General features: G+C 45.5%; 1 protein-coding gene across 1 annotated transcript in view; it reads right to left on the reverse strand.

Moving 5' to 3' along the window:
• LOC124012985 (thrombospondin type-1 domain-containing protein 7A-like) overlaps positions 1-25228 on the reverse strand; it is a 183358-nt gene that overhangs the window by 100750 nt on the left and 57380 nt on the right. Inside the window, exons 2-4 of the mRNA XM_046327086.1 lie at positions 15103-16171; positions 9915-10163; positions 5849-6027 (exon numbers count right to left, since the gene is read on the reverse strand). Coding sequence (XP_046183042.1) covers positions 5849-6027; positions 9915-10163; positions 15103-16171 — 1497 coding nt within the window. The remainder of the gene's footprint in view (positions 1-5848; positions 6028-9914; positions 10164-15102; positions 16172-25228) is intronic.

Genomic DNA, 25228 nt, shown 5'->3' on the forward strand with positions numbered 1-25228 from the left:
ACCTACGCCACTTTAGAAGGCTTACCTACGCCACTTTAGAAGGCTTACCTACGCCACTTTAGAAGGCTTACCTACGCCACTTTAGAAGGCTTACCTACGCCACTTTAGAAGGTTTACCTACGCCACTTTAGAAGGCTTACCTACGCCACTTTAGAAGGCTTACCTACGCCACTTTAGAAGGCTTACCTACGCCACTTTAGAAGGCTTACCTACCCCACTTTAGAAGGCTTACCTACGCCACTTTAGAAGGCTTACCTACGCCACTTTAGAAGGTTTACCTACGCCACTTTAGAAGGCTTACCTACGCCACTTTAGAAGGCTTACCTACGCCACTTTAGAAGGCTTACCTACGCCACTTTAGAAGGTTTACCTACGCCACTTTAGAAGGCTTACCTACGCCACTTTAGAAGGCTTACCTACGCCACTTTAGAAGGTTTACCTACGCCACTTTAGAAGGCTTACCTACCCCACTTTAGAAGGCTTACCTACGCCACTTTAGAAGGCTTACCTACGCCACTTTAGAAGGCTTACCTACGCCAGTTTAGAAGGCTTACCTACGCCAGTTTAGAAGGCTTACCTACGCCACTTTAGAAGGCTTACCCACGCCACTTTAGAAGGCTTACCCACGCCACTTTAGAAGATTTACCTACGCCACTTTAGATGGCTTACCTTCGCCACTTTAGAAGGCTTACCTACCCCACTTTAGAAGGCTTACCTACCCCACTTTAGAAGGCTTACCTACGCCACTTTAGAAGGCTTACCTACGCCAGTTTAGAAGGCTTACCTACGCCACTTTAGATGGCTTACCTTCACCACTTTAGAAAGCTTACCTACGCCACTTTAGAAGGCTTACCTACGCCATTGTAGAAGATTTGCCTACGCCAATGGCGTAATAATAACAATTTGTGAGTGCTTATATTTGTCCTATTTCAAATGTACAAATGTACAAATGATGTTGCGTGACAAGTAAACACGTTGCATCATTATTGTTTCCAGTCAGTATTGTTAACACCAGACACACAGATGCACATGTAACCATAATAGCAAAGGCTGATTAATGAACTTCTCCGTGCTGGGTGACCTTGGTTGAGGTGCCACATGGGTCTCTCGCTCTCTCTCCTGCCAGATGGTCACGTCTAGACTCTACCCTCCCTCACACACGCACGCACGCACGCACGCACGCACGCACGCACGCACGCACGCACGCACGCACGCACGCACACACACACACACACACACACACACACACACACACACACACACACACACACACACACACAGGGGTTCCTGGGGCCAAAATAGGACCTCCAAGCCCAGACAGACACCTGCGGCTCACCCCTCTCCTCCTTTCTCTGTCGCCCCTTGTCATCAGCATCAATAACTGTACTTCCGGATGACATCAGACAACCAGCCGTTGTACTGCTAGCTACAGAATGTCTCTATGGGCCCTCTAATAAAGATATATATTGATTTGAGCCAAACAGAACAGAGCTGGTTAGAACTGATGACCATCAAAGCCAATAACTACAGTAACATCAGATTCAGTGCCTCCCTGCACTCTCCCTTCCTCTTGCTCTCCATTCCTCCCCCTCTCTTTCTGTCTCCAGTAACTGGTAGTAGACAGATATTGAGACAGCTGCTTTTCCCTGTTGTCCATATCTGACCCCCCATAGAATAGTTTAATAAACTAGCCCTGGTTAGTCAAACGTAAGCTGTGATATTATTGCATTGGCAGAAATATTAGTGTGTGTGTGTGTGTTTGTGTATTCGTGTGCATGTGTGTGTGTGTGTGAGTGTGCATGCGTGGGTTTTGATTTAAAAAATGCCTCTTTTGCACACTTCATTTAAGCAACATTTTGTCAATCATAACATAGGTTTGTTGAAGCCAGCTGTAATCCCCAGAATGATTGAAACGGTGAGTTTGGCGTCCAAATAAATTGTATTTCCTATGTTAATGGGACTGAAAGTGACAAGCCTAAATGAATAATCACACACGCACATGCGCACAGAACTATCCAGCCTCAGTCACTTCGCATAGGGAATAAGACAATCGTTGAAAGCAAAAAAACAAGATTACATCAGCTTAAATCAGACTGAAGTTTTAGCTCTCCACCCAGACGTCAGTGTCCGCAAGGAAACCCGCAATTACTGCCAGTGAGATGGAGATTTGTGAATAATGCTTTACAGATTCAGCAGTAAATTGCCCGAGATGAGAGAAAATCTGTGTAGATCCCAAAAATAACCCAGAACTGTGTATTTGATTTAAGTGTGTAATGTTTGGTTTTGAAGACAGGGGAGATGATTGAGAAGGCGACCAGGAGAGGAGACTGGATAATGAGGAAGTGAATACCAGAAGTGAACAGGGGAGTTGTAATTGTGCCATAGAGCAGACAGGAAAGGTTGAAAGAAAGTATTTGTAACGGCAGGTGGGCTTTCTGTGCTTTGCTACCTCCAACTCTCCCTCTCTTTCTGTCCTTCTCCCACTCCCTCTCTGCAACTGTCACCATCACTTGTGTCACCTAGCAAACCCTGTCACTTCCAAATATAGGACGCTCACATGATTTGAAAAATTGCTAAAGTTGCGGTTAAAAATGTTTCTTTAGATGTCTGAATACACGACAGCAAAGTGCCTCCTCTGTCTGGCAGTCTGAGACCAGCTGAAATCATTTGAATAATATCTTTGAGCGGTGGCCAGTTGAGCCCCCTGACCAGCTGGACTGTCTGGGAGTCAGTGGGGCAGCCCTGGATAAACATGGACTAGCCACCAGCTACCTTCACTTCCATAAACGCTACCTAACTAGTGCTACCGACTATACCCACACTCATATTCCATCTCTCTCTCCCTTCTCTCTCCTCGCTCCTTGCATTGTTCTCCTCCCTGCCTCGTTTCCTTCCTCTCCCTCCCTCCCTTGGTCTTTCCCTTCCCACACACTCATATTTCATATTCAGCCCGGCTCCAGAAGATATATGGAGTAAAGACACGCTCATATCTCGTTCCACTTCACACATGGGTGCTAGAGCGTGTGTGTGTGTGTGTGTGTGCAGAGACGGAAAAGATTAGATGATTTTGGGTGTGAGCACAAGTCGAGTAAGAACTCAGTGCTCAAACCTCCCCAGCTACATTTCGCTGACAGTTTCGCTGTAGATCTCAATGGAGATCTACAGCAAGTTGACAAACTGTGACAAAACAATCAAACCATGTGTTTCCACCCCGTGTAACATTTTTACAAAGTTTATTGGTGGCATTGAATGTTTAGCAGATTTTATAGTGGGTGCAGCGAAATGCTTGTGGTACTAGATCCTAACAGTGCAGTAAATGTCAAGAAAGTACACAAATAAGCAAAAAACTAAAAATTGAAAAATGTCATAATGAATCCAAGTAAAAGCCCAAATAACATGATCAGTAATGCTAATGCAATCTATGTGTATGTACACCAAAAGGATATAATAGGAATGATATGTACAGTGTGTGTAGATATATTACAGTAAACTATGTCAAGAATCCAGTATATCAATACATGGTAAAAAGAAATGCAAAGTACAGTAGTAGACACATTAGAATGAGCTACGTGAAGAATAGAGTACATGAATACACATAGGAAAAAGTATAAAAGAAACAGGAAGTGTCCAGTGTTTAATGACTATATATACTGAGTGTATAAAACATTCCTAATATTGAGTTGCACCCCCTTTTGCCCTCAGAACAGCCTCAATCCATCAGCGCATGGACTCTACAAGGTGTCGAAAGCATTCCACAGGGATGCTGGTCTATGTTGACTCCAATGCTTCCCACAGATGTGTCAAGTTGGCTGGATGTCCTTTGAGTGGTGGACCATTCGTGATACACATTGGAAACTGTTGAGTGTGAAAAACCCAGCAGTGTTGCAGTTCTTGACATACTCAAACCAGTGCGCCTGGCACCTACTACAATACCCCGTTCAAAGACACTCAAACCAGTGCGCCTGGCACCTACTACCATACCCCGTTCAAAGACACTCAAACCAGTGCGCCTGGCACCTACTACAATACCCCGTTCAAAGACACTCAAACCAGTGCGCCTGGCACCTACTACCATACCCCGTTCAAAGACACTCAAACCAGTGCGCCTGGCACCTACTACCATACCCCGTTCAAAGACACTCAAACCAGTGCGCCTGGCACCTACTACAATACCCCGTTCAAAGACACTCAAACCAGTGCGCCTGGCACCTACTACCATACCCCGTTCAAAGACACTCAAACCAGTGCGCCTGGCACCTACTACCATACCCCGTTCAAAGACACTCAAACCAGTGCGCCTGGCACCTACTACAATACTCCGTTCAAAGACACTCAAACCAGTGCGCCCGGCACCTACTACCATACCCCTTTCAAAGACACTCAAACCAGTGCGCCTGGCACCTACTACCATACCCCGTTCAAAGACACTTAACTCTTTCCCTTGCCCATTCACCCTCTGAATGGCATACATACACAATCCATCCTTCTTTAACCTACATCTCCTCCCCTTCATCTACACTGATTCAAGTGGATTTAACAAGTGACATCAATAAGGGATAATAGCTTTCACCTGGATTTACCTGGTCAGTCTATGTCATGGAAAAATGTTTTGTACAGTTGATGGAGGACGGTGCAGTTGCCGTACCAGGCATTGATGCAGCCTAACAGAATGCTCTCAATGGTGCATCTGTAGAAATTTATGAAGATCTTAGGGGCCAAGACATATTTCTTCAGCCGCCTGAGGCGCTGTTGTGACCTCTTCACCACGGTGTCGGTGTGATGGGACCATTTCAGATCATCAGTGATGTGCACGTCTAGGAACTTGAAGCTATTGACACTCCCCACTGCGGCCCCGTTGATGTGGATGGGGGCGTGCTCTCTCTGCTGTCTCCTGTAGTCCACGATCAGCTCTTTGGTTTTGTTTACATGGAGGGAGAGGTTATTTTCCAGGCACCACTCCGTCAGGGATCTCACCTCCTGCCTGTAGGCTGTCTCATCGTTATTGGTAATCAGTTCTACCACTGTTGTGTCATCAGCAAACTTGATGATTCAGTTGGAGTCGTGCGTGGCCACGCAGTCATGGGAAAAAGGTTTATAATTTACCGCCTGGTGTGTGTGTGTGGGCGCGTGTGTGTGTAACTTTACCAAGGGAGTGGGGACAATTTTAATACATTATCTGGGAACACAGACACTGCATTATCAGGGGATGGAGCGAGTTAATACTGCTGCTGCTGACTTTGTGGATATGCTGTCCTGCCACGTTGACTTTTGTTAGCGGAATTCTGTCTGTGTACCAAATGGCACCATATTCCCTATATAGTGCACTACTTTTGACTATAACACTATAGGTCTTGGTCAAAAGTAGTTCACTAAAAGGGGATAGGGTGCCATTTGGGATTGCTAGCACTTGTGTAAGGAACTGTTCTCACACAGGGTACAATTTCTTTTGAGAATTTGTTTCACAGGGTATGCACTATTTTTGCTTCTACCAAAGACCACCAAATGTCTCCAAAGACCTCCAAATGTGGGAACACATTCCTCAACTCCATCCCTATTCTCTGCACTGTTAGTGCATGCATTTTGACTGCCCAGGGTACCCCATTTAATTTCTTGCTATTGCGTAACGGCACGTTAGCACAGTTCATATTCTCATTTCACATTCTTAGCAAAAGTGCTCAGTCTCCAGTGCACAAAGTGGAAGAGATGTGTACAATGGGACAAGGCAGCAGTATGAGAGGGAACTAGAGATACACAGTGGGTATGGGCTTTTTAAAGACACACGATGAGTTATCAAAATGATAAGATTACACATTGGGGATAAAGGACAGTTGCATGCTGGTCAGGTTACCTTCTTTGCTCTTGAGAGCGCTGGAAGCAGGGTCAACGCTGGTTGCCTGGACACAGTACACCTCACGGTTCTGGACTCCGCCTCCACACAGCCCTGTTAGGTTACCACGACGACGGTCCTGTTGGCTTAGCAACATGTCCACCCTGCACTCAGTCCACTCTGTTGTCTTCCAGTTGTACCTGCAGGGGAGAATGAAGGGAGATTGATTTGATTATATTTTTTACATAACATAGATTGAAAATAATATGTACATGAATTAAATCATCAATTATGACAAAATTAAGTCTTACTTACCAGCCCCTAACTAACAATGCAGTTTATTAAAAAAAGATGAAAAGACTAAGAAATAAAAGTTCAAGTAATTAAAGAGAAGCAGTAAAATAGCAATAGCGAGACTATACACAGGGGGGTACCGGTACAGAGTCTATGTGAGTGGGCACCGGTTAGTTGAGGTAATATGTACATGTAGGTAGAGTTATTAAAGTAACTATGCATAGATGATAACAACAGAGAGTAGCAGCGGTGTAAAAGAGGGGGAGGGACAATGCAAATAGTCTGGGTGGCCATTTGATTTGATGTTCAGGAGTCTTTGGGGTAGAAGCTGTTTAGAAGCCTATTGGACCTAGACTTGGCACTTCAATACCACTTGCCGTGCGGTAGCAGAGAGAACAGTCTATGACTAGGGTGGCTGGAGTCTTTGACAATTCTTAGGGCCTTCCTTTGACACCACCTGGTATAGAGGTCCTGGATGGCAGGAAGCTTGGCCATTTGCACTCACCCTCTGTAGAGCCTTGAGGTCGGAGGCCGAGCATTTGTCAAACCAGGCAGGGATGCTACCTGTCAGGATGCTCTCGATGGTGCAGCTGTAGAACCTTTTGAGGATCTGTTGACCCATGCCAAATCTTTTCAGTCTCCTGAGAGGGAATAGGTTTTGTCGTGCCCTCTTCACGACTGACTTGGTCTGCTTGGACCATGTTAATTTGTTGGTGATGTGGACACCAAGAAACTTGAAGCTCTCAACCTGCTCCACTACAGCCCCGTTGATGAGAATGGGGGCGTGCTCGGTCCTCTTTTTCCTCTAGTCCATAATCATATCCTTTGTCTTGATCACTTTGAAGGAGAGGAGGGAGAGGTTATTGTCCTGGCACCGGGTCTCTGACCTCCTCCCTATTGGCTGTCTCATCGTTGTCGGTGATCAGGCCTACCACTGTTGTGTCATCGGCAAACTTAATGATGGTGTTGGAGTCGTGCCTGGCCGTGCAGACATGAGTGAACAGGGAGTACAGGAGGGGACTGTGTTGAGGATCAGCGTGGCAGATGTGTTGTTACCTACCCTTACCACCTGGGGCTGCCTGTCAGGAAGTCCAGGATCCAGTTGCAGAGGGAGGTGTTTAGTCCCATGGTCCTTAGCTTAGTGATGAGCTATGAAAGCAGAGCTGTAGTCAATGAACAGCATTGTCACATAGGTATTCCATTTGTCCAGGTGGGAAAGGGCAGTGTGGAGTGCAATAGAGATTGCATCATCTGTGGATCTGTTAGGGCAGTATGCAAATTGGAGTGGGTCTAGAGTTTCTGGGATAATGGTATAATGTGAGCCATGACCAGCCTTTCAAAGCTCTTCATGGCTACAGACGTGAGTGCTACGGGTCGGGTTGTAATTTAGGCAGGTTACCTTAGTATTCTTGGGCACAGGGACTATGTTGGTCTGCTTAAAACATGTCAGTGATACAGACTCGGACAGGGTGTGTTTGAAAATGTAAGTGAAGACACTTGCCAGTTGGTCAGCGCATCCGTCTGGCCCTGCGGCCTTGTGAATGTTGACCTGTTTAAATGTCTTGCTCACATTGGCTGCAGAGAGCATGATCACACAGTCTACCGGAACAGCTGGCGCTCTCATGAATGTAAAAAGCAATCCATTAAGACAGATTTGCACTCAGCATTTGATTGAAACCTCTAGGATCTGCTTCAAAATAACTTGAAGGGTTCCTTAAAATTCTTTGGTGAGAATGTTATGTATTGTTGTTCAGTTCAAATCATCCCCAGGGTCCCAAAATGTCCACCTTGCCTCAGTCTCCGTGGCAATAACGGAATTGATTTGAGGTCACCACCAATGAAAGGGCTCTATATTCATGAGCGGATTGTCTCTTACTAGCCCCTGGCTCATTGCCATGGTGTGGTTGTGGGACAACGAGGCACCTAGGAGTTGCGGTCCATAGCTAGGTCTGAGGGGTCCAGGATTGACAGAGATGGGGACACTCTAAAGGAGGAATCCATCAATAAGACTGAATGAACAGGGGCTCCTGCCAGAAGGTTCACACGTCTTCATCTCTCTCTCATCCTGGTCTTCTTCAAATGGTGGAAACGTAGCATTGGTCCGTTGACATTGAGTTATTCCTTTCATCGTTATCAGGGGCAAAAAAAGGCAAAACATTTTCACATAACCTATACAAAATACACATAACCTATACAAAATACACATAACCTATACAAAATACACATAACCTATACAAAATACACATAACCTATACAAAATACACATAACCTATACAAATTACACATAACCTATACAAAATACCCCATGGAAGAAGCCCAGGGATCAAGCTCACAAGATGTAAATACATTGGTTATGTCCTGATCCGCATATTAACCTTACTGTACACACTTTTACAAAAAATATGGACTGACTGATGTCTTCATGTAAACTCACTGTAACAATTTCATTTTCAACCCAATGTAATAATTATTGTCATGAAGAATGAGCTTACTAGCAACTGAAGGCCAAAACACTCAAGCAGACTAGAGGTGTAAAAAGCCGGTTGAGGAAATTCCTTTCTCCCCACACCAGGGGAGTACAGTTCCACATGGCGTTGTACAGGTTCAGGTGGAGGAAGTAATTTAAGGGGACACACATGCATGCCATCCCAGCACGTGTGTGCGTGCATGCGTGTGTGTGCGTGCGTGCGTGGGGTTCAGATTAGACGTAGCGCCGACCGACTGCCTCTTTCCTAGACACACTCCATTCATCATTTCTTCCACCACTGGCAAAGAGCCAAATGCTTGTTCTGTTTGTTTCCTCTCCATCTCTCCTCACATGCCCCTCTCTTGTATGGCACCGTCGCCCCAAACACTGAGCCAAACCCATCTCTTACCTCCTCCTCCCCATCTCTCCCACCTCTGTGTCGCTCCTATTTCTCCCTACATGCCCACCTCACCATCATGCCCACCTCACCATCACCTAACACACCACTCAATCGTCTCCCCATCTCTCCATCTCTTTCCACATTCCCCTCACACTGTCACCCCCACCCTCTCCCCTCCCATCAGCACTAACATCATTACCCCACACAATGAGCCTACACCCCCCCTCCCTTCTCCCCCTTCTGGCTGTAGCTTGTACACACTCAGGTCTGTGGTTTGTTCCCACTCAGGCTGTGGATAATAAGCCAGCAGATACCAAACAAGCCACAGCCCAATAGTAGTGGGTTTGTTATTGTGGCTCCTCCCCCTAGTGTTAAATCCCCAGTGCTCTTAGTACCACTACTGCTGTTATGTTGGATGGTTTAGCTACAGTCTTCACAGCAACCAGCCAACGTTCCCAGCCACATGACCTTAATCACTTAACACAGACTCAAACCATTTAGTGTATGGACATACACATTTAGTGTTAGAGACACACCAGCCCTGTCTGGATAAGTATCCCATGCATTATCTGCAAGTGTTTATTGTTTTTAGACAGCAAAGCTATTTAGGGGCGCAGACAGGCAGCTTACCCATTGTGCACTTTAGAGAGAGAGTAACTGTAGCTGTCAGCCAGCCTGCAGAGTAGAAGTGCAGTTCAATTGATCATCTGCCATCCTTGATTGGCTGACATTTTGAGGTGTTCCAATGGTTTTCAGAGTACCAATGTGAGTTGGCATCATTTTTCGATTGGACAATTGAGTTATCCTCTCATAAGGAAATTCATTGTACAGCATACAAATAACACAATTCCTATACTGTTCATAGACATCCATATAAGAGATTGAAATCACAATTTTTTTCCCACGTTGGGTGATAGAGTACTTACACGATGCAGGGAGGTACCCCTTCTCCCTGAGGGGTACATGGTTCCTTCTCCTCCAGTTCGGGGCACTCCGCCCCTCCTCCCACGGGGAGCAGGTGTACCCGGCGTGTGCGTGTGTGTTCGCCCGTGGGCCCGTTGAGCTCGTAGCAGTCCTTGGAGCAGGGCGACCAATCGGTCCAGTCGCTCACCTCACAGTCCTTGGTCAGGACGCAGGCCTGGTAGGTCACTGGTAGGGACTCCTGAGAACACAGGCTGGAGGGAAGAGGCGAGAGGTTCATTAATTACAAAGGAATCAGTGAAGGTGTTTGGTCAAAGGAATGAGGCAAGGTGTTCAAATAAGGCCAAACATGTTTACAAAATCCAATACTGGAGCACGACAGTTAGCTTCAATTCACTTGAAATCACTCTGAATTTGCAATGTGCCTTTTCTACAAACCTACATCTGCATTTACATTTTAGTCATTCAGCAGATACTCTCACCCAAAGCAACAGACATCTGAGACAGGACCCAAATATATGAGTATACTGTAGATGTACGCAGTTTTACAGACAGATACAAATCTTAATGCTGATTACTCTTTGTTCTAATTTACTTTCCACCAGGAATTTTTCCAGGAGCATTTTTTTCATTTGTTTTTCACTAAATGTTAATTTCCTTTTCAATTGAGATATGTGTCAAGAAATATTCCTTCCATAAGTTTTAATTAAAAGAGTAAACAATCGTTCATTTTAAAACAACTCGTAATAAATTGGGGTTAAACTCCCCGGAAGTTTCTCAAACGAAATTCGACTGCAAATACTGTCCTCTATATCATATTAACGGCATACCAGGCATTATGATGCAGTACTTTATAACTCACTCCTTCACATTTCAGATACAGTATGTGCATGACTTGAATAAATAATGACCAATGTTAGATGAAGTGAGATGGAATATATTTCAAGATGTATACATATGCACATATCTGAAATGCACATTAAGGGTGTGTGGTTATGTGTGAGTACATGTGTATATTTGTGCATGTGTGCATGTACAGTTGAAGTCGGAAGTTTACATACACCTTAGCCAAGTACATTTAAACTCAGTTTTTCACAATTCCTGACATTTAATCCTAGTAGAAACTCTTTGTCTTAGGTCAGTTAGGATCACCACTTCATTTTAAGAATGTGAAATGTCAGAATAATAGTAGAGAATGATTTCTTTCAGCTTTGATTTCTTTCATCACATTCCCAGTGGGTCAGAAGTTTACATACACTCAAGTAGTATTTGGTAGCATTGCCTTTAAATTGCTTAACTTGGGTCAAACGTTTCGGGTAGCCTTCCATAAGCTTCCCACAATAAGTTGGGTGAATTTTAGCCCATTCCTCCTGACAGAGCTGGTGTAACTGAGTCAGATTTGTAGGCCTCATTGCTCGCACACACTTTTTCAGTTTTGCCCACAAATTTTCTATGGGATTGAGATCAGGGCTTTGTGATGGCCACTCCAATACCTTGACTTTGTTGTCCTTGAGCCATTTTGCCACAACTTTGGAAGTATGCTTGGGGTCATTGTCCATTTGGAAGACTCATTTGCTTTAACTTCCTGACTGATGTCATGAGATGTTGCTTCAATATATCCACATCATTTTTTGTGAAGTGCACCAGTCCCTCCTGCAGAAAAGCACCCCCACAACATGATGCTGCTAACCCCGTGCTTCACAGTTGGGATGGTGTTCTTCGGCTTGCAAGCATCCCCCTTTTTCCTCCAAACATAATGATGGTCATTATGGCCAAACAGTTCTATTTTTGTTTCATCAGACCAGATGACCTTTCTCTAAAAGTACGATCTTTGTCCCCATGTGCAGTTGCAAACTGTAGTCTGGCTTTTTTATGGCGGTTTTGGAGCAGTGGCTTCTTCCTTGCTGAGCGGCCATTCAGGTTATGTTGATATAGGACTCATTTTACTGTGGCAGGTACACCTACTCATTCAAGGGCTTTTCATTATTTTTACTATTTTATACATTGTAGAATAATAGTGAAGACATGAAAACTATGAAATAACACATATGGGATCATGTAGAAACCAAAAAATGATTAAACAAATCAACACATATTTTATATTTGAGATTCCAGAAAGTAGCCACCCTTTGAATTTGTGACACCTTTAAACACTCAACCAGCTTCATGAGGTTGTCACCTGTAATTAATTTCAATGAACAGGTGTGCCTTGTTGAAAGTTCATTTGTGGATTTTCTTTCCTTCTTAATGCGTTTGTGTCAATCAGGTGTGTTGTGACATGGTAGGTGTGGTATACAGAAGATAGCCCTATTTGGTAAAATACCAAGACCATATTATGGGAAGAACAGCACAAATAAGCAAAGAGAAACTACAGTCCATCATTACTGAAGGTCAATCAAAATTTCAAGAACTTTGAAAGTTGCTTCAAGTGCAGTCGCAAAACCCATCAAATGCTATGATGAAACTGGCTCTCATGAGGACCGCCACAGGAAAGGAAAACCCAGAGTTACCTCTGCTACAGAGAATAAGTTAATTAGAAATTGCAGACCAAATAAATGCTTTACAGAGTTCAAGTAACAGACACATCTCAACATCAAGTGTTCAGAGGAGACTATGTGAATCAGGCCTTCATGGTCGAATTGCTGCAAAGAAACCACTACTGAAGGACACCAATAAGAAGAAGAGACTTGTTTGGGACAAGAAACATGAGCAATGGACAGTAGACCAGTGGAAATCTGTAATTTGGTCTGATGAGTCCAAATTTGAGATTTTTTGTTTCAACTAGCATGTCTTTGTGAGACGCAGAGTAGGTGAACAGATGATCTCCACATGTGTGGTTCCCACCGTGAAGCATGGAGGAGGAGGTTTGATGGTGTGGGGGTGCCTTGCTGGTGACACTGTCGATTTAGATTTAAAGGCACACTTACCACAGCATTTTGCAGCGATACGCCATTCAATCTGGTTGGCACTTATTGGGACTATCAAATGCCTTCAGGCTGTATAAGGGCTATTCGACCTAGAAGGAGAGTGATGGATTGCTTCATCAGCTGACCTGGCCTCCACAATCACCTGACCTCAACGCAATTGAGTTGGACCACAGAGTGAAGGAAAAATTGCCAACAAGTGCTCAGCATATGTGGGAACTCCTTCAAGACCTTTGGAAAATCATTCCGGGTGATGCTGGTTGATAGAATTCCAAAAGTGTGCAAAGCTGTCATCAAAGCAAAGGGTGGCTACTTTGAAGAATGTCAAATATAAAAATATTTTGGTTTGTTTATTAACACTTTTTTGTTTACTGCATGATTCCATTTGTGTTATTTCATAGTTTTGATGTCTTCACCATTATTCTACAATGTAGAAAACAGTAAAAAAAAAAAAAAACTTGAATGACTGGTACTATACAGTGCCTTGCGAAAGTATTTGGGCCCCTTGGACTTTGTAACCTTTTGCCACATTTCAGGCTTCAAACATAAAGATATAAAACTGTGGGACACAATCATGAAGTGGAACGACATTTATTGGATATTTCAAACTTTTTTAACAAATCAAAAACTGAAAAATTGGGCGTGCAAAATTATTCAGCCCCTTTACTTTCAGTACAGCAAACTCTCTCCAGAAGTTCAGTGAGAATCTCTGAATGATCCAATGTTGACCTAAATGACTAATGATGATAAATACAATCCACCTGTGTGTAATCAAGTCTCCGTATAAATGCACCTACACTGTGATAGTCTCAGAGGTCCGTTAAAAGCGCAGAGAGCATCATGAAGAACAAGGAACACACCAGGCAGGTCCGAGATACTGTTGTGAAGAAGTTTAAAGCCGGATTTGGATACAAAAACAATTCCCAAGCTTTAAACATCCCAAGGAGTACTGTGCAAGCGATAATATTGAAATGGAAGGAGTGTCAGACCACTGCAAATCTACCAAGAACTGGCCGTCCCTCTAAACTTTCAGCTCATACAAGGAGAAGACTGATCAGAGATGCAGCCAAGAGGCCCATGATCACTCTGGATGAACTGCAGAGATCTACAGCTGAGGTGGGAGAGTCTGTCCATAGGACAACAATCAGTCGTATATTCCACAAATCTGGCCTTTATGGAAGAGTGGCAAGAAGAAAGCCATTTCTTAAAGATAACCATAAAAAGTGTTGTTTAAAGTTTGCCACAAGCCACCTGGGAGACACACCAAACATGTGGACGAAGGTGCTCTGGTCAGATGAAACCAAAATTGAACTTTTTGGCAACAATGCAAAACGTTATGTTTGGCCTAAAAGCAACACAGCTCATCACCCTGAACACACCATCCCCACTGTCAATCATGGTGGTGGCAGCATCATGGTTTGGGCCTGCTTTTCTTCAGCAGAGACAGGGAAGATGGTTAAAATTGATGGGAAGATGGATGGAGCCAAATACAGGACCATTCTGGAAGAAAACCTGATGGAGTCTGCAAAAGACCTGAGACTGGGATGGAGATTTGTCTTCCAACAAGACAATGATCCAAAACATAAAGCAAAATCTACAATGGGATGGTTCAAAAATAAACATATCCAGGTGTTAGAATGGCCAAGTCAAAGTCCAGACCTGAATCCAATTGAGAATCTGTGGAAAGAACTGAAAACTGCTGTTCACAAATGCTCTCCATCCAACCTCACTGAGCTCGAGCTGTTTTGCAAGGAGCAATGGGAAAAAAATTCAGTCTCTCGATGTGCAAAACTGATAGCGACATACCCCAAGCGACTTACAGCTGTAATCGCAGCAAAAGGTGGCGCTACAAAGTATTAACTTAAGGGGGCTGAATAATTCTGTACGCCCAATTTTTCAGTTTTTGATTTGTTAAAGTTTGAAATATCCAATAAATGTCGTTCCACTTCATGATTGTGTCCCACTTGTTGTTGATTCTTCACAAAAAAATACAGTTTTATATCTTTATGTTTGAAGCCTGAAATGTGGCAAAAGGTCGCAAAGTTCAAGGGGGCCGAATACTTTCGCAAGGCACTGTATATATATATATATATATATATATATCTTCCACATTGACATTAGAGTATTTTTGTAGATTGTTGACAAAAAATGACAATTAAATCCCTTTTAGTCCCACTTTGTAACACAATAAAATGTGAAGAAATCCAATGGGGGTGTAGACTTTCCATAGGCACTGTAACTGAGACTATAAATTATAAGTGCGACTTACCTGAGTGCATCAGCGTTGCCGCTCCTGTGAACACAGGTCACCTCCCGGGTCTGGTATCCAACCTGCAGGTCCCAGAACTTCCCTCCCTGTCGGTTCTGTCTGTTCCTGTTCCTCTTATTTTTGATCAGCTCCTTGGTCTCTGGGTCTTTCACCCTCCCCCTCCCCCTCACCCGCTCTCTCACCCGCTCTCTCACCCGCTCCTTGACTGTTTCCTTGTTTTTCCTGCGCCCGTCTTTGGCTACCTGTCTGCCTTTTCTTCCCTCCTTTCTTTCGTCCTTTCTTTTCATCCTTTCTTCTTTACTCAGACGAGGCTGGCGTGGAGTGGGCACCTCGCTGCCCTCTTTGGCCTCCTTACCCTCTTTACCCTCTCTGCCTTTGCGTAGCCGGCGAGGGACAGCCACATCTTTACCTTGATTAAGAGTTGGAGCCTGCCTGGCCGTGCGAGGGAGGGGTACAGAGCAGGGACCCCAGGATCCCACTCTTAGACTATACAGGCTCTCTGGGCCCACACAGGGACCTGGCTGACAAATCTGGAACTCTGTCAAGTTAGGGCAGGCCGAACCCCCGAACATGGGCGGCGCCAGGACAAAACGGACACGATTCTGAAGACCCGTGCCACACATTTTTGAACAGGAAGTCCATGGGGTGAACTGGGAGACCACGCAGTCCCGTGGGCACGGGATCAGACAGGCCTGCTCCAGCCTGGGCTTGGGCTCAAAGTATTCACAAATCGCCACATCCTCCGCTGGCACGCCATCCGCTTTCTGGACGCAGCCCACCTCGCGTGTCTGGATGCCCTCCTCGCCGTGGAGACACACGGCTGGCCGCTGGATCACCCCGGTGCTACGCATGGACACGGGAACACACTGATTCCAGGCACCCAGCTGCCAGTCATACAGGTCCTTGTGCCAGTCACAAACGTGGAAGCAGCTCTGCTGGTTCTCTGGGCGCTCGGCCTGGTCACAGTTGGTGTGAAGGGTAGTCCAGCCTTCAGAGTGGGCGCACCACACTGCCCGGCTCTGGCTGCCCCCTGGGCCACACTCGCTGCCCATACACCGGCCCCATGGACCTGGGGAAACAGAGACAGTGAGATCACAGGGAGTTCAACTGAAGGATGTACTATCAGAGCAGTTAGTCAGAATATTATCCAAATGGAAAGCATACTGTGGAGGTAACTCAGCTCATAACCGTCAGATTTTATTGTACAGCGGTGAATCACTATGACTAGTGTGTAAAAGTCCTTCTAACATTCCGTCTAAATGTTGCCATTCAAGACTTGGTCGAAAGTCGGAGGGTAGTTTAAAAGGAATTTGCTTTATCTCTCCATATGACTTTCCTGTTAATCAAAGCCCCTTGAAAGCCCAGAAGACCACGCTCTCTAGTGCTGCTATACCAGAGGACTATTAGTCAAAGTTTATAAAGTGCTTCTATGAACTGTAATCCAACAGAAACAACCAAAGTGCCATGTAGATGAAGAATAAGTACTTCCTGATAAATAACGCACACACACACACTCCGCCAAATCACTCCTCCAAATCACTCCTCCCACTGCAATTAAATCACTCCGCCAAGTGCAATTTTCTGACACACTTCCTTCCTCTAGGATTTATGAGAATGCAATTAAAGGTCTAGGCAAACATCCCCTTTGAGCATAAAACGCCAAGTAGGTACATGACAGGCAGACAGAGAGCCCAGAGTCAGGGCAGCATTACCACTCTGACTGGATCAATATTCCCAGGAAATGTAGAAGATGGAAGGTATAGTGGGGAGGGAGGTCACTGAGGAATAACCTAACCTGGCTTACCCTAGCATAAACAGTCAGTCAATCAATCTATCAATTCTGCATGAAGGATAAGCAGGGCTTCTAATAATGGTAAAAATCAGCCCATGACATCACCAGCGCTGATGTGCTTGTGTTTGAGGTGCCGAAAGAAAAGCTCCACCAATCTCCGGCTGGACAGGATTCACTGCAATGTGGGCCCATCTTGTGTTGTGCTGAAGGACATTCCTACTATTCTATCAGTGAGGATTATCGGTGGGGAGGGCCCTTCGCTAGTTTATTTGAGCTCTGTTTGATGTTGTTGGATTGAGCAGCTTGCAGTGCTGCTGCTGGATTGGGCTGCCTGCCATTCTGAAAGCTGAGGCTGGGGAAGGAGAGCCTTCGTAGCTTACTGTGTGAGAGGGCAAGCTGCTCAGATGAATCTGTATTACGGAACTGGGTCAGAGTCAGAGGTATTCTCCTCCTAGCTCAACGAACTACCACGGGATCTCCCATCCACCCCCTTCTTTTCCCTCGCAACTCCCCGCCTCTCTTGTGTCCCAGTGATCTATCTAAGCAGAGCCAGGGAGGAGTGCCGGCTGTTGTAACATAGCCTGGGGTTTACTGACTCCTGGTCCCAGATCAGTTATTGCTGTGTAACAAGGCATAATAACAACCAGAGGAGTAGGCATAACAGATCTGGGACCAGACAAGGGTGAGTGTAGCCTACAGGGGGAGGAATCACAAAGGAAGCAAAGCTAAGAGCTGAAAGCTGTAGGAGTCAACCTGGGTTTGTCATTTGGGAGTTGTCTTAAGGGTCAGATAACTTCAAGAAGACATAAGTAATAATTTCCCCCAAGAGATTCATACATTTCCCATATTTGTGTACGTCTGCATGTCTTGCTGTATGCCCGATTATACGCATATGGTAAACTACTACTGATTGACTGCCGGAGGTTCAGCACAGGGGAAATCTCTATGAATGAAAAGCTTAAATTGCTGCACAATCCCCTTTAGCTACCTGAAAACCAGACACAAGCAAGAATATGTTCGCCCTATTATGCTACAAGACTGTTTCTTACCAGAGAAGACTAAATAACAAAGTTCCAATGTAGGCCACTATATCTGCCTGACATAGAATAGACTAGCCTGGGATGTGTGATTCATGACAAGCAGGTTCAGAAGGATAGGAGAGGAGAGAAGAAAAGAGGAGAGGAGAGGAGAGGAGAGGGGCTGTTTTAAGCTTTATGTCTTGACTCAGTAAAGCACAGCCATGGTGACGAAAATGTCAGCGGAAGGAGCAGTGCCTGAATTAGCAGTAGAGAGAGAGGCCGGTCGATACGCATCAATAACACCTAGCAAGAAACTGCCTTCGACACAAGAGACAGCCCTGCCGCTGCTGCTGCCACTGAGACACACACAAACAGACACATGGACTCATGGACTCATGGACACATGGACTCATAGACTCATGGACTCATGGACACATGGACTCATGGACACATGGACTCATAGACTCATGGACTCATGGACACATAGACTCATGGACTCATAGACACATGGACTCATAGACTCATAGACTCATGGACTCATGGACTCATGGACTCATGGACTCATGGACTCATGGACTCATGGACTCATAGAATCATGGACACATGGACTCATAGACTCATAGAATCATGGACACATGGACACATGGACTCATGGACTCATGGACTCATGGACTCATGGACTCATGGACTCATAGACTCATGGACTCATAGAATCATGGACTCATAGACTCATGGACTCAAAGACTCATAGACTCATGGACTCATGGACACATAGACTCATGAACTCATGGACACATGGACTCATGGACACATGGACTCATGAACACATGGACTCAGAGACTCAAGGACACATGGACTCATGGACACATGGACTCATAGACACATGGACTCATAGACTCATAGACTCATGGACGCATGGACTCATAGACTCATGGACTCATGGACTCATGGACTCATGGACACATAGACTCATGAACTCATGGACACATGGACTCATGGACAAATGGACTCATGAACACATGGACTCAGAGACTCATGGACTCATGGACTCATGGACTCATGGACTCAAGGACACATGGACTCATGGACACATGGACTCATGGACACATGGACTCATAGACTCATAGACTCATAGACTCATGGACGCATGGACTCATAGACTCATGGACTCAAGGACACATGGACTCATGGACACATGGACTCAGAGACTCATGGACTGAGAGAAAGGACAAAAGAGGCATCAGATTAGCTAAGGGTTTTAAGCATCCCCAGCACTCTATTCTCTAAAGAAGAACATGTTACAGCTGTGACACATTAGCCTCTGCAGGGGAAGGGTGTGCGCTGTGTGTGTTTGTGTGTGTGTGTGTGTGTGGAGGGGGGGGGGATTTTGGATTCAGAGGCTCCCCGCTCTGCAGGTGTTCACAGTAATTTATGAACATGTCAGTGGGTGATATGGTTATCCACAGTATGACAGAGAGGGGGAGTGAGTAGGGGAGAACAGCTCAAATTGGCCTGCTTCCCTCCATCACACACACACACACACACACACACACACACACACACACACACACACACACACACACACACACACACACACACACACACACACACACACACACACACACACACACACACACACACACACACACACACACACACACACACACACACACACACACCTGCGTCCCCTGTCAACCACTGAGAGTAGCCAGGAGGAAATAAGGGCCATCTAACAGCATAGAGGAGGGGTACAAGGGGTGTGATACATCAGCCAATCCACTCTCCTCGAGCCCCTCTTAGAACACCCACCCCAGGCGGACCAACCAGGAACACCCACCCCAGGGGGGCAACACAGAACACGTTAGCAAAAGAGAAAGAAAGAAGAGAAGTGGGGGATGTGAGAGATTGACGGTTAGTTTGAAAGGCAAATACCGAAATAGAGGGAGAGAGAGGAGGGGAGAGAGGAGGGGGGAGAGGAGGGGGGAGAGGAGCCTATTGTGAAGAGAGATGGATGATGATGATGTAGAGAGAGAGTGAGTGAGTGAGTGAGTGAGTGAGTGAGTGAGTGAGTGATGAGTGAGTGAGTGAGTGAGTGAGTGAGTGAGTGAGTGAGTGAGTGAGTGAGTGAGTGAGTGAGTGAGTGAGTGAGTGAAGCGAAGTCTGACTCTCCCTGGCCAAATTATTGGGCCATGTATCAGTCCTTAGAACCACAGCCCTAGGGCCCTAATGTTTGCGTGGCTATAAGTACACTCATCTTCCTCACCATCACCACACACACACGTTCCTGACTTAGCTCTGTGTTTCTCTGCCTTTCCAGTAACACACCACACACAGCTTTAATCTTTGCAAATGACATTCCCCTCTGCTGCTCACACACCCCAGTCGTTACCCTCAGCAGTTATTTTCCTGCCAAGCTATCGCATTTTGTATCACCAGACAAATCAATTACTCACGATCCTTTTATTTGTTTATTCGTTTTAATCCCCCTCTCTCTGCAGACAGCTTTGAATCGATAGGAGGGAGAAGGTCATCTTTTGAGGGAAATAAGTGATGTTTTTCTGCCTTTGGAGACAGGCTGTAACAGGCTGTAATGCTGGTGTCTCAACACCCTGTTATTCACTGATAAGATGATGAACCGAGACCCTCGTTGTGCTACCACAGGAGGGGAGAGACTGGGGGAACCGAGAAGAGGAGGGGAGAGACTAGGGGGAAGGAAAGGAGTAGGGGATAGACTGGGGGGAAGGAGAGGAGGAGGAGAGAGACTGGGGGGAAGGAGAAGGAGGGACAGAAGGGCAAGAGAGAGGAAGAGAGGAGAGAGAGAAAGACAGACAGAAAGAGCGCAAGTGAGAGAGATAGAGAGAGAGAGAGAGTAAGAGAGAGAGAGAGAGAGAGAGAGAGAGAGAGAGAGAGAGAGAGAGAGAGAGAGAGAGGGACTTGTCCCCATGCTTATAGCCTCAGTTGCTTTCTTGACAGCTAAAAAAAATTGGATCAGTGTGAAAATTCAGCCCCAGTAATGGGATGACTTTTATATGTCCCTCTCCCTTCTCTCCATCCCTCACTGTCTGCCTATTCCTCCCTCCCATGGTGCCTGGTAGAGGCCAGGCGGTGGCATTTACCAGGGAAATGGAAAGCAGTGTGAGGTGTTGCACCCCACCAGAGGGTTTGGGTGGAGGTGTGTGTGTGTGTGTGTGTGTGTGTGTGTGTGTGTGTGTGTGTGTGTGTGTGTGTGTGTGTGTGTGTGTGTGTGTGTGTGTGTGTGTGTGTGTGTGTGTGTGTGTGTGTGTGTGTGTGTGTGTGTGTGTGTGTGTGTGTGTGTGTGTGTGTGTGTGTATTTGTGCGTCTCACCATAGGGTGTGGATGGAGAAGATGAGAAAACGGGGGGAAAAGGGGAACCCCACCAGGCTAGTCAATCTGTATTTCTACTGTATGCTGAACACACGCCTATGATAAAGAAACTGTGAAAAGGTCAGGGATTTCAGATTAATCATCTACTTCATGTCCCCATGTGGAGATGATGTTATGTCCATTATTTCAATTAAAATGGAAACAAGGAATATCTTCCCGACCCTAAAGCACAAACTGAAAATTTAGTCACAACGAGCCCCTAGGTGTTAGTCTGCCTACGCCAGAAACACAGCCTCATAGGACAGCAACTATATTTATCTTCCTCTCCCTGTCCCTCCCTTTCCCCCTCTCTCTATCTCTCCCATTCCCTCTCCCTCTCTTCCAATTAGTTCTCCCTGAGATGACCTTCTGTGGTTGAGTGACCTACTTCCAGGTCACCTGGGGTCTGAGCGGTGGTTGACCAGCACACAGTGATTCAACGCTTTGATCTCCAACATGATTGATCAAATGAAAAGGGGGAGTGTGTAAATGAAGGAAAATGAAAGAGTCCATGTGTAAATGGACAGGGCTTTGTGTCGTTCTCTTCGTGGTTCTCTACCTGGTTCTCTTAGTGGTGGTCTTGGTGGCGTGCTAAGAGAAGAAGACATTTAACATAACATTTAAGTCATTTAGCAGACGCTCTTATCCAGAGCGACGAGCTCTGTTTATGAAGGAAAGCTTTACGTAGTTTCTCAGACAACATTTGAACCAAATGACAGCATGTTGTAAAGCTTTAGTGTTTAGGCATCAGTAAAAGCATCATGACCAGACGTTGTTTCTATATCCGTAAAGAGGGTTTCCCGAACACAGGTTAAGTATAGCTCTGTCAGAAATAGGCTTAATCTCTTTCTGGAAACCCGGTAAAGCACCCCAGACAGGCACGTAGACAGGACAATCAGTCTGAAACTATGTAGTCAGTAAATAAAATGAAATAAAATACATGTAAAAAAAATACATTTTATTTGTCACATGCGCCGAATAAAACAGATGTAGATAATACTTAAAGATGTCCAAGATGGCGTAGCAATCCGACGTCTTTGTCTTTGTCTTGTCTCGTCCCATGTATATATCTTTCTACATCTTTTTCTTCGCATTCTTTTTAATATTTTTCCTAAACCTCAACTTCAAAATACTCTCCTTTTATTTTTAAACTATTTCTATTTACCTCTGAACTGGTATACCTCAACTGAAGCTAGCTAGCTAACTAGCTACCAGCTATCAGTTATCAGTCAGCTAACCACTGTTGGCGGTCATCAGCTAACCTGTAGCTCGGAAAGCAATCGCCAGTTCATACAATGCGTTTCAAACCGGAGCATACCGGACCTATTTTCCTGTCCATATCCCCGGATTTCTACCTCAAAGTCTGAACCTTTTCATCTGGATCATGGCAGCTAGCTAACCGCAACCCGGGTTGACTACTCCTGGCTAACGTTACTGTCCAGGAGCAAGCACCAACTAGCCTGGAGCTAGCCCATGCTAGACCCATCTCCCGGCTAGGGCTCCTGGGCTACTCCTGAAGCCCACTCCTCGGCTACAATATCCAGACCCCTTCTACTGCTGTTACGGGGCACGGAACCCCGCCAATCCTTCACGACTGGAATACCGACATAATCTGCCTGAGGATCCCAACAGGCCCCTCAGACGCAACGTCCCCTGAAAGCCCATTCTGCTAACCGCGGCCTGCGAGCGATCTATAGCATATTGGACTGTTAGCTGAACCATCGGCCAGTTTCTTGGATCACTATAACCATTTTGCCAATTGGACTTGGACGCCTCTAATACTTGGAACCCTACTAATTCCACGACTGGTCTTTCGACATCACCGCACGAGGAGACAAAAACAGACTTTCTCCCATTGCAACGTCCATTTAAGGCCCTTATGCTAGCTTGCTAGCCCTGGCCTGCTAACTGCTAGCTTGCTAACTGTCTGAATCGCCATGTCTCCAGCCAGCCCAACCACTCATTGGACCCATATGATCACTTGGCTACGCATGCCTCTCCCTAATATCAATATGCCTTGTCCATTACTGTCCTGGTTAGTGATCACTGTCTCATTTCACTGTAGAGCCTCTAGCCGTGCTCAATATGCCTTAACCAACCATGTTGTTCCACCATCCACATATGCGATGACATCACCTGGTTTAAACTTCTCTAGAGACTATGTCTCTCTCATCATTACTCAATGCCTAGGTTTACCTCCAATGTACTCTCTTCCTACCATACCTTTGTCTGTACATTATGCCTTGAATCTATACTATCGTGCCCAGAAACCTGCTCCCTTTACTCTCTGTTCCGAACGTGCTAGACGGCCAGTTCTTATAGCCGTTAGCATTACCCTTATCCTACTTCTCCTCTGGTCCTCTGGTGATGTAGACGTTAATCCAGAACATCCTACTCCCCAGGTGCTCTCATTTGTTGAATTATGTAACTGTAAAAGCCTTGGTTTCAAGCATATTAACATTAGAAGCCTCCTCCCTAAGTTTGCTTTATTCACTGCTTTAGCACACTCTGCCAACCCAGATGTCTTAGCCGTGTCTGAATCCTGGCTTAGGAAAACCCCCATAAACGCTGAAATTTCCATCCCTAACAATAACATTTTCCGCCAAGATAGAACTGCCAATGGGGGCAGTGTTGCAATCTACTGCAGAGATAGCCTGCAGAGTTCTGTCTTACTATCCAGGTCTGTACCAAAACAATTCAAGCTTCTACTTCTAAAAATTCACCTTTCCAGAAACAAGTCTCTCACCGTTGCCACTTGCAATAGACCACCCTCTGCCCCCAGCTGTGCCCTGGACACCATATGTGAATTGATTGCTCCACATCTATCTTCTGAGCTCGTGCTGCTAGGTGACCTAAACTGGGACATGCTTCACACCCTGCCCATCCTACAATCTAAGCTTGATGCCCTCAATCTCACACAAATTATCATAGATATCATCCTAACTAACTCACCCTCCAAATACTTGGTTTTCAACCAAGATCTCAGCGATCACCTCCTCATTGCCTGCATCCGTAATGGGTCTGCGGTAAAACAGCCATCCCTCATCACTGTCAAACGCTCCGTAAAACACTTCATCGAACAGGCCTTTCTAATCGACCTGGCTGGGGTATCCTGGAACGACAATGATCTCATCCCGTCAGTAGAGGATGCATGGTTATTCTTTAAAAGTGCCTTCCTCGCCATCTTAAATAAGCATGCTCCATTAAAAAATGTTGAACTAGGAATAGATATAGCCCTTGTTTCACTCCAGACCTGTCTGCCCTTGATCGGCACAAGACCATCCTGTGGTATTATGCATTAGCATCAAATAGCCCCCATGATATGCAACTTTTCAGGGAAGTTAGGAACCAATATACACAGGCAGTTAGGAAAGCTAAGGTTAGCTATGTCAAACAGAAATGTGCATCCTGTAGTACAAACTCAAAAAAGTTATGGGACACTGTAAAGTCCGTGGAGAATAAGAGCACCTCCTCCCACCTGCCCACTGCACTGAGGCTAGGAAACACTGTCACTACCGATAAATCCACAATAATTGAGAATTTCAATAAGCATTTTTCTATGGCTGGCCACGCTTTCCACCTGGCTACCCCTACCCCGGTCAACAGCCCTGTGCTCCCCCATAGCTGATGCTCTGAAAGAGCTGCAAAATCTGAACCCCTACAAATCAGCTGGGCTCGACAATCTGGACCCTCTCTTTCTAAAATGATCTGCCAAAATTGTTGCAACCCCTATTACTAGCCTGTTCAACCTCTCTTTCATATCGTCTGAGATTCCCATAGATTGGAAAGCTGCCACGGTCATCCCCCTCTTCAAAGGTGGAGACACTCTAGACCCAAACTGCTACAGACCTATATCTATTCTACCCTGCCTTTCTCAGGTCTTTGAAAGCCAAATTAACAGACAGATTACCGACCATTTCGAATGTCTCTA

The sequence above is a fragment of the Oncorhynchus gorbuscha genome, linkage group LG24, assembly GCF_021184085.1.
Source record: "Oncorhynchus gorbuscha isolate QuinsamMale2020 ecotype Even-year linkage group LG24, OgorEven_v1.0, whole genome shotgun sequence".
NCBI classification, from domain to species: Eukaryota; Metazoa; Chordata; class Actinopteri; order Salmoniformes; family Salmonidae; genus Oncorhynchus; species Oncorhynchus gorbuscha.